General features: G+C 43.8%; 1 protein-coding gene across 1 annotated transcript; it reads left to right on the forward strand.

Annotated features, from left to right (window-relative positions):
- The first annotated feature begins 6,652 nt into the window (after nucleotides 1–6,652).
- Nucleotides 6,653–10,328, forward strand: LOC119436127 (transmembrane protein 42-like). Its single transcript, XM_037702889.2, has 3 exons — nucleotides 6,653–6,893; nucleotides 6,966–7,112; nucleotides 9,122–10,328. Exons 1-3 carry the CDS (start codon nucleotides 6,735–6,737, stop codon nucleotides 9,278–9,280), a joined length of 465 nt encoding a protein of 154 aa, XP_037558817.1. The 5' UTR covers nucleotides 6,653–6,734; the 3' UTR covers nucleotides 9,281–10,328.
- The last annotated feature ends 762 nt before the right edge of the window (nucleotides 10,329–11,090 follow it).

The following is an 11,090-nucleotide window of genomic DNA, read 5'->3' on the forward strand; positions in this document are numbered from 1 at the left end:
AGTGGTGTGTCCTGGCGTGTTCTGAGATGTGCTCAGACATGTAGTGAGCTGAGACTTTCAAAGTGCTCTCCCATGGAGTGGGCTTCCATATTTGGAGCCACTGTAAATATGTAGAATAAACCCTTTTTTTCTATCGCTCTTACTCCCGGACGTACTCATAGCCCTTTAGCTAAAGGATCACCGGTCTAAACGCTACCAGAGTCGCAACACCATATAGTACAGCTTCGCTGGTCTTCCATCTCCACCCCAGTGGAAGGGCTGACAGTTTTTTACCTACACTTCGTGCACGGAGCAAGAAACCTTTAGGAGTGGAAACTCCGCCAATTGCGGCGACCAGGAAATGTCACAAGCCCGGGGAGCATGGAGGAAGAAAAATATAGGAGGGAGCATTACGTCACGCAGCCAGCCTTGGCAAGCGAACGCTTCGTGTAGCCAACAGTGGTGGCCCAACACGTGACCTCTTGCGTCGAGATCACGGAGAATCGAGATTTGCCGAGACTTGCTTACCGATAGTTTTTAGTCGGCGCGCGCTCGGCCGGCAGCTGCTCACATGCAGGAAGGGAAAAGATTTTTCCTTGCTTTGTTTTTTTTTCCTTGTTTTTGTTTGTGTTTATTTCAAGAGTTTCAAATGGTTTCGAATGGGTATTGAAAAAAAAATCTACCGGGAGTACTAAAACCTACTGCGCGCTCTGACGTTTCCTCCGTGCTCTGACGTTTTCATCACGTGTTGGGCCACCACAGTCGGCGACAATCGCGTTGCGGTATGCTCCTTCCGATATTTTCTTCCTCCATGCGCGGATAAAGTGTTCTAGAAAGGGGCTTTCTAGAACGCTTTACCGCGGAGCCACTTAGGGTGCCTCGATGCCAGCGCCGCCGTTCAGGGTGGTGCCAACCTTTGACCGCCCCCGCGCCGCCGCTTTCTCGCTGCGACGCCATCTTGAGTCACAGCGAGCGGTTGCGAGTGCTTGGTGCCGGTGCTTATTTCGAGATACGGTGCGCGCGGATGCTTCGCTGACGCTTCTACTTGCTGGACAGTGTTCAGCCGCATGAATGACAAGCTTGTCAAGTGCATCGAGTCGACATGACGGGTTGTTGTGTTCCCAAGTGCACCGGATCGACGCGTAAAGGGCTTCGTTGTTTACGCTTCCCCCGGGACCCAGAGCGAAGGAAGAGATGGGAAGCCCAAGTAAAACGGTATCACTCACTGGAAGGCAACGGATAACTCCTACATTTGCGAGGTAAGTGTCAAGAAAGTTTAGACTATCGCACCGTGTTTTTCATTTAAATAAGAAAGTATTCTCTGATCCTCGCTCACGTACCTGCGTTCGCTCACGAACTAAGCACTGCACCGATGCTGGCTGAGTAGCCTATGGTTTGCGAGCGCGCGTCGCATAGGCTTTTGGCGTTTTGATCGGCGCAGTCTATGCGAGTAGTACCCTTATTTTAAGGACTGACGAAAATGCTTCGCCGCGAAATAGTCTTACATTAGCTACAAATCGCCATTCAAACCACCTATTTTACTTTTTCACGGGAAGCACACATCGTGTGTCTCTTGTTTCTTTTTTCGCTACTGGTTATTTGGGACTAAAGAACGCAGTGCTTCTTCTGGGGAGAGCGGCTGTTGTGTACTTGGCAAGCGAAGCATTGTGATTTTCTCTGATTTCTCAGCAGATATCTTGCGGATCTCAGGTTGTTACGTTATATAGCTGATTTTTTAGACGAATATATTTGTAGCGTGGTGCTCGTAAGCCGATGGTCATTCGTGCACTCATTCCCGATCGTAGTGGGTACTGTGACGGTCTTTAAATGCCTGTGCACGGTATGCCCAGGTATAGTAGAGTTAAGGGGCAGCATGGGACCAAAATGTTTCGGCGCTTTCTGGCATGGTGTCTGTTGTAGCCTGTGCATTTCTTCGAAACGTGTGAAGCGATGTAATACAGCATTACTTCTGCGAAAATTTATTTTTGTGCACTGTAATGGGTTCTCTGTATTTACAAGGCAACTTTTCATATCAATAATCACTTTTGTTGTTTTACTTGTACTTAGAAACACTTTGAAGAGGACCAGTACAAGGGAAATCGACAGGATGGGCGCCGTCTGTTAAAGTCAACAGCCCTACATCATCATGGACTATATTTTCGAAGTGAAAAACATTGCTAATCTGTATTTGACTGTCTTAGTTTCATTTGCGGTTTTTGTGCGCGATATGTATGCAGTGTTGTTTATTTTTTCAATGTAGTTATCAGTGTTCTAATGGTTATTTATAAAATGTTCTGTACTCGCCATCGATGTGTTTGGCTGATGCGACGTATTCGATGGTAGCTGATGTATTCTGGCTGGATATCTTGATTAATATTACCCGCGGTTGCGTTTTCTTGTTTGTATTCTTGTGTTCGATTTATATTGTGTGTAATAAAGTTGATGTACTCACTTGAAATCACCCCCCCCCCCCCCATGTAATGAATAAATTAAAGAAACTCTCCCTATCCCGAATTGTGTGTGTCGAGCCTACCTTGCGAATTTTTTTTTTATCTCGTCTTTCAACATAACCTTCAGGCGCCACACAGTACATATCATTTTCATGCACATGTCTCTTTCATGATTGACTGTACTATACATTACTAAGTAAATGTATTTTGTGCATCGTTTGGTTTCTTGTGTGTACTACGCAAGATTGACACAGACAAGTTACGTTACATTTTTCTCTACAGCACCAACTAAACCTTATTTTCACATCGCAGTTATTTTTACACCAGCTTAATCCTGTCAGCACACAGTTTCGTGGGCAAAAAAAAAAGCAAAATTGCGCGTAGGTATCATCAAATAACTGCAACGAACGCGAAGAGCACGCGCAACGCAAGGGAAGCTAACCGCCGTGCGCGAGTGGCTGGCTACGGTAAAGGAGGCGTGACATGTAAACCAAAATACAACAGCGAAAAAGAAAAACTTCCACACACAGGGGGTCGCAAACCTTATATACCAAGCATCGAAGCGCAAAAAAAAAAAAAATAGTGCGTATTTCAAACATACACACGGCATATTAAATGGGATTGAATTAGGCAACTTGGGGCATGTTCCCGGCGCCATACATTTACGTCTTTGACCTTCGACGAGTTAACGGCTATTGGTTATAAAGATGTGCAGATGCGATACCGATAAAAAAAATCTCATCAAGGCAAAGCACTTGGAAGTGTGCCGCGAGTAACACTATTTATGAACGCAAGCGTGTCCGAGTTCGTGTGATTCAATATGGCGGCGCCAGCGAGGTTGTCTCCACCCTGAACAGCGGCGCTGGGAATCGAGGCACTCTAGTAACCACAACTAAAGCTCGCCTAGAGCGGTAAAACAATCGCGAACGGTGCCGGGTGTGATATAGCTCTTGACTATGCGGTATAGATTGTTTTCCTTTTTTTGGCTAGGACACTAATGTATTGAGTTCACCCGTTACGAAGGGTTCATTAGCCACAAATCATCATCATCACGTGGGCTTTCTCCGCTGCGGAAGCCGCGCCAAGGCGGCGGGCGTCTGCTACGAGCCTGATATTTTGGTTGCTATTAGCCAACGTCGCGATAATTTGGGATCTATTAAGTACCACGTCACCGCAAGGTAATACCGCAGTGACTCACCGCACAGAGAACGCGTTTGTCGGCTGTGAATACGGGTATTTTGTCTATATGCTTCTAGCTCGCTTGGTCCGCGCTTGCGCGGCTGTTTGAGTAACGCATTGCGCGCGCTTACTTCATTTAGTTATGCGTGGAATGAGCAACGTGAACGTGCTGCAGAAGAAAATAAGCTGGAGATCACGATAATAACCGAGAGAACGTAGCAGATATGGCTAGCTCATGCTAACGCTTTTACACCCTATCGTTTCCTTTCTTTTATTTCATGCATTCGATTTAATTGCTTTACAAGACTGCATCCCGCGCTCTGTTGTTTCTTTATTAAGACGAAATCCTTAACTGGGCTCTTGGGAAGCGGAATGTGTCTGTTGGCCGATGCCGCGGTACCAAAAATAAATACAAACCGCGTAACTCTCGCGGTTCGTTCACTTGGTATATATATACCAAAGTATAGTGTGGAAAGGCAGAAATGTGTGACTATAAGATGACTGATGGGTCATGGCATTAGTAACTTGACATACTTGCACTCACGTCACGATTAAGGATAACAATATGGCGTGTGGTCATATGATGACGGCCAGAAATCACTCTGATGCTGTGGGTGTGACGATAAAAACGTATTGAATGCCAATCTCGATCTCAACGTGTCGAACTTACCCATATTTCATGAAGAACTGAGAGCACAGGTAAAGGGTAATAATAGTTGTGATAATTTCTGGGGTTTTACATCCAAAAATCACAATGTGGCTATGAGAGACGCCGCAGTGGAGGGTTCCGGCCGTTAATTTCGACCACCTGGGGTTCTTTAACGTGCACCTAAATCTACATGCACGGGTGTTTTATGCATTTCGCCTCCATCGAAATGTAAGCTGCCGCGGCCGGGAATCGAACCCGCGTCCTCGAGCTTAGCAGTACAAGCTACCAAAGCCACTAAGCTATAGCACGGTGTGTATAGGTAAAGGGTACACGAGAAATATACGCGGCAACAAACAAGACAAACCAAAATAAATGAAACGCTAACAGTGCAACATTGTATACGTATGCCTCATTTCATAATTACGAGCAAGCTTCAGAAAACGAACATGATGGATTAATTACGCATGTGCAACTCGTCTTTCGCCTTCATGTGTTGCAAGAGTGCAAACACTAAGCGAATTTTAACATGAAAGTATCTTTAGGAATATTTATTGCGTATTCTCACTGGTTCGTACACAGCAAATATACTTGCTGATCAATAACTACGTACTTGTAGTTACGCAGTGATAGAGGCAACAAATAACAAGGACATAACCTTTTCATTTTTTTTGCTGTTATTGAAGGTAACTATTTTAGGGATATGTAGAATCAATATCGATATTTGTATTGCATCAAAGACAGTAATTTTCAAGACGATTTTCCACTCAATATAATGCAAGCACAAACATCGTCACGCGCCGTGAATGCTTCTTAGTTTACGTAAAAATCACACGTTACGCAATAACTGTGATATAATGAAAAGTTAAATGTTGGTAATTTTAGAGAGGATTCACGGATTATTAAAACAAGGCTATTGCAGTAATAACTTTTACATAACAAATTAGTAAATGACTAGGCCAATAGTAGCTATCTATTTATTTCAATGTAGAAAAAATATATTTGTTTAGCTATATTGGCTGGATCGAATGGCTTTTCTTTCGAATGTCTGACTTTGAAAAAAGCTTCGCTCACGGTGAACCTTAAGGTACATCATGCGCGAAGTTTGTATTGAAGAGATGGCGTACATCAAGAATTGTTCGTGTACGCAATCTCTGAAGCGAAATAAGCCAACAATATTGCGGCGTTAGGGCCGTCTTTGCTCTTTCTCTTGCTTCCGTTACACCTTCTCACTCTGCTCTGTTCATAATAAAATATTGTCGTGGCTAAAAACATATTCGAATAAATAGATATGCATATAACTGTAAACCACTACTGAGCGTGAGCGAAGCGGTCACTGCACGCATGTAAGTATTTCACTTGACTGCGCGAGTAATTTACTTTTTTCGTTACTCTTATTCTTCAAGCATGGTGCTATTGCCCACGTACCCATGCGAATAACGTATCTTTTTTTACGTTCTTTGCTTGCGCGGGCTCATTTAGCGCGCTTCTACGCAAGCACAGTTACCGTATTACCGTTCCCGAACTCTAGCACCGGAGATAGGCCACACTGATGAGTTTGATACGTTAGTTTTTGCATTATCTTGCTGCCCAAGCACAAAGAAATGCTCAAAGATGAGTAAGCACCACACTGTTGAAGTTAAATAGAGTTTAAGTGCTTTGCGTGGAAACTGAACGCAAAAAACTACAGCGCGTAGCAGACGACCCTCGCTTCCGGCGCGCTTCGCGAGCGCGAAAAGCCCACGATGGATGGATGGATGGATGAGGCTGAACCCTTTAAATCGGGCGGTGGCATACGCCACCTAGCCATGGCTATTAACATAATTTGTACTTTGTGGTGGGTGAAATTTCACCCCTGCCTTAATTTTATCCACTAATCAGATAACCTCTGTTTGGTTATTTCTACCCGCTTAAAGTCTATTTTGCCTTCACTGTCCCTAAACCCCAATGCTTTGAAAAAATCAGCCCCGTTGCCTTGCACTGTAGGGTTAAGCCCCTTACAGAAAAGTATGAGGTGTTCAGCCGTTTCCTCTTCTTCTCCACACGCACAGCACAACGTGTCTATACCTTGGTACTTGACTCGGTACATCTTAGTCCGCAATACTCCCGTCCTGGCTTCAAACAACAAAGAGCTTCCCCTAGAATTATCGGGCCGGAGCAGCAGCGGCGCGGCGCGGCAGTTCACAGAAAAAGGCCCTCGCCGGTGCCGGCGCTTTGGAACACTCTAGTTCTAGTACACTCTAGTAGAGATATACATGGAGGCATAGAGTTTCATATTACTATAGAAACTCTATGCATGGAGGTTTTGTTCTGTGGTAGGATCTGTAAGGAAGTGTTGTTCAATGGAGTAGTATCAGTAGTATTCAGTCTTGTGTTTCGTTGATTCCGTTGTGGTTGGCAGAAGGCCGGGATAACTGTGACTGCTTTGGTGTGACGAACATGCCGTTCGTCGTATCGTGTAAGCTCATTAGTCGCGAAAGATGAGGGCAATGACTCTCTCGCTCCTGTCTGGTTTCCTTGCTGCCCTTGCTTCCCTGTGCGGGAAGTTATCGATGGCTAGTGGGGAAACTGCAAGTGTTTGCCAAGTTGTCTTCTCACATTGGGTGTCTGGCCCGTCAGCACATTACCTCTGCGAAAATGTGAGTTTTGTTTCTTCCATGAGTAATAAAGTGAAAGTATTGAAATAGACGTTTTTACATTCTACTTTGCAGCTCATCACGGTTATACGAGTTGTATTTTTCTTCCTAATGATCGCCTGCAATGCTGTCATGTGGACTGTATTTACAAAGGCATTACGTCTTTGCACTACGACCTTGGAGGCTGCAGTGACCAACACGGCATCGAACTTTTTCTTCACCGTAAGTTTCGTTTTCCATGCGATACCAAAGTGTTATTCCCAGTGACACGGGGCACTTTTGACCGCGTTCAAGGCCTATCGGGATTAAATTTCTCGATTGCAATTGGCTCCCTTCCTCAGCTTGCGCAGAGGAGCCAATCGCGATCGAGAAATTCGATCCCGATCGGTTTCGACCGCAATAGAAAGTGCCCTGCGTGAATGGGGTGTTGTACTGTAAATATTTATTAGTTATTCAGAGTTTACTGAAGTACAGAGCGTTGCTCATGCAAGAGGGCTTAATGTTTATTCGACTGAAGACAACAGTAATAAACAATGGGGGGAGGGGGGAGGCATAGTAGCATCACAAACGAATATAAAAACAGTTATGCAATACATGAGGGAAGTTACGATGCATTGATAATTCGATACGTTTCCAGAAAAAAACGTGAAAATAAATGCAAATCAGAAAAGTAAGTACATAGAGGCAGTATTCACTAAGTACACAGTGGACATTAAAAATATATAAATAAATAAAATCTGCAACAAAAAGCATGCTCGCAAAATGGATGCAGTTATTAGAGTAAAAAATGCTAAGTCGACAGTGGCATGATATTGGGCCTAAATATTTTGGCCAAAATTTTGCGGATCTGACATGAAAATGCTTGCCTGGAACTGTTCTGTGTGCGCTGTATTAGGTTCTCACATGTGTTGTTTGTAAAGATATTTCTTATGAATAGCAATTACTAAACGTTTCTGTTTAGTAATTTCTGTATTTCTGTTTGACTTCTTTACACCTACATCATTCTGGCCATAAGACCGTCATGCTACTGTGAAGCACTATCTGCATACTTGCGTATTTTGCAATACATGCACATGCATTCCATTGCTTAATCAAGCAGCTAGAGATGTGCAGTTGAACTTCATTTTCGGCACTGTGATTCCGTTGTTTCATATGCGCAGATGTTCACCTCACCCTAGACGTGCGCATGAAATATTGCCAGTTGTCAACTCGTGGAGCAGAAAGTTTGGGCATCGCACCAAAGGTAGCAAATCATATCATAGGCAACAAGCTTGCCTTTGCAAAGTTTGCTTGATAGGTCCCCTTTGTTCTCACTTCTGATCTGAAGCATACCTGGAACACAATGTCATTATACTATTTAGAATTGTTTCACAGTGATGTGGACAATTTCCTTATTTGATTTGTTACTGTGGATAAGGGCTTGATCCACTGCTACCAGTATGAAAGTTAACATAGAAATTGAAGCAACATCATCTGCCACCCTAAAAACTTCTGAGGCCTGACCCTTCAGTCGGGAAGGTGACATATAATTTTTCAAGGACTTAGCCACATCATGTGCTGCTTGATTATTACAAAAGGTGTCATATCACCAAAAAATAATAATTTAACCTTGATATGTCTCATAGGAAAGGTCTGGGTGGAGAGGACACGAATGCTTATCAAGAAAGTCCTCTGCCAGGAGGGTAAGGCTCTAGCCCAGACCTCAGCAGTGTCGTAACTATCCACAACTGTGTGTTCCAGCCTTGACCTATGTGCTTCACCTGTTGACAGTGTTTTCAAACGAAGTGACATCGTCAATGTTGTCGATATGTTAGAACGTGTACAGCCTGAGGAGTTTTTTTCCTAGCAGGATAAGTGCATTTCAGTGCCACTGGAGCAGGTGTTTTACCATAGAGGGGGAATTAAGCAGAAAAGCAGAAGCTTTTAAATGTCTGTACCTTGCTTGGGGGACCAATGAAGCTCAAAACAAAATTTTGAGTCACTCCTCGCAGGTTCGCACTTTGATAGGTGCTTGCACCTGAAAAGTACCTACTTGCTGGTATTTCCATCTTGAAAAATCCCAACATATTGAATTGATATACTTTTGTGTGCAGCAGCACCACTGCCAACTGCAGGAGGAAAGCATGTTTTACTTGCCTTTTTATGTTAGTTGCTGAATACCTCTTCAGTTATTGCTAATTTCCAATGCTTTGGGATCATGGCACTAAAAATGATTGAGAAATATGTTGCAGGCTATTTTTGGCCAGACCTTGTTTGGTGAACAGCTCACACTCCTCTGGTGGCTTGGCACTGTGATGATTCTCTTTGGCCTGCTGCTGATGCACCAGGCAAATGTGGAGACCAAAGCAACCCACACAGTGCGAGGGCCTGTTCGCCAGAAGATCAGCTGAATGTGATGTGTGGGACCATCTGTGACACATGAGCAGCTGTGTCCTTAACTGACTTTCTTTGTGCTGCTTACTGTTTTGTCACTCTCAACATACACACTTAAAAAAAAAATGGTGCTCTCTGATAATGTTTTTTGCTAAAGCATGCACTTGCTGTTAAGTAACCTATACTTCAGAACTCGGTGTGTTGCAGTAAAAGTTGAAAGTCCACTTTGCATGTGTATTTCTTGTCCATAAATCTTAGTAGCATTCTGTCTTCTTTTGATACTAAAGTGCACCTAAGGTTGTGTGGTTCCTCTGAGGTTAGCATAGGCATGATAACTGCTAGGAAATGCTTGTTTTAGGAATGATTCTAAAAACAGGCGTTTTTGATAGGGCTAATTTCATTTGCGGCATTGCACGTAAGAAAATGTTAAAGCTGTTGTTATAGGAGTAGTGAGATTATATTTCCAACTCCTCATTTTTTGCATTAAATGAAGGTCCGGGACCTCGAAACCCTAGAAAGAGTACTGGCAAGCCTCAGAGTACCCTAAATAATTGAATACACCAGCTTTTCTACAGCCAGAGTCAGTTTTATTGCCCAGCAGGTTACTGTGTTGTGGCGTCATGACGCAGAAGAGGCTCACGTGGGAGCAGTTCATTACTTTTGACACCTGCTATGGCTCGCTCGGTCACTTCCTATGCTGGTACTCATTCTGAGGGCCAATGTAGCAGCATAGCAGATGACCGAGTGAACAAGAGCGAGCGTCAAAACATCGAAATGTCCTGCTCCTTCGTGACCACCTTCTGGGTCATTACGTCACGACACAGTAAACTCTGGTGTGACTTTTTCATGATGGAGGCTTAAACCTTGAGGTACGTCGTACGATCTTCATCATTAATGGAGCGGTTTTTATGCCACACTACTAAATGCCCGCATTTAGTATACAGGTAGAAGAAGGGAACAAATAATGTCATAAAGGTGCACCCCGGCTTGGGTGTTTTGCTGTCAAAGGTAATGGATGCAGGATTGAGGCCGTTGAAGATCAATTAAAATTGGTTGAGAATCAGTGTACAGGGTTGTTCATTATGATCTGTGTTGGTACTTAGGCAAACTTGTTGAGTGTGTGTTTTTGCACAGTATATATAGGGTTGTTCGTTTTCGGGTAAAACCTGATTTTGCCCGATTTTTACACCGCGAACATGTTTCAGGAGAATCGGGTTAAACCCGATTTCTCCCCGAATTCCTAAACCCCATACCAACCTATTTTCTTACGCTGCACGGAGTTTGTGGTCCACAAGTGCTAGCTACCCTGCCTCGGGACAACTAAGTTAGATCCTGTTGGCTTAAGGGTGAACTCCAGGGACCTATAGACTTAATTTCACATGCTGCGTGCAGCACTGTGGACGTTACATGGCTCTCAATCAATCGCCCAACAAGCGCACCTAACTCTGAGTTAGTAACTCACCGTGTTACTCACCGCGTCACCGTGTTAACACGTGCCCAGCTAATGGAAGCTGTGATGTTGAACGAAATTTCTCTCAGCTAAGATATGTTCAAAGATCGGACAGGTCTCGGATGGAGACCGACATGTTGCGCATACAGATGATAATGTATGTTAAAAAGGATCTCTCAAAAATCGATGACTAGCTTTTCGAGAATTTCATTTCCTAGAAGTTATTGTCATTATTGCTTATTAATTTCCAAACTTTTTAAACGCCGAACTTTGGAGTATTTGCTAGAAAACCCTGATGTCCCTCCGGTTACCAGCTTGAAACAGATCGCCAGTTTTAACGCGTCAGCGTTAAGGAGCTCGTGATACCATCCTATAAA

This window comes from Dermacentor silvarum, chromosome 1 (assembly GCF_013339745.2).
Source record: "Dermacentor silvarum isolate Dsil-2018 chromosome 1, BIME_Dsil_1.4, whole genome shotgun sequence".
Taxonomy (NCBI): Eukaryota; Metazoa; Arthropoda; class Arachnida; order Ixodida; family Ixodidae; genus Dermacentor; species Dermacentor silvarum.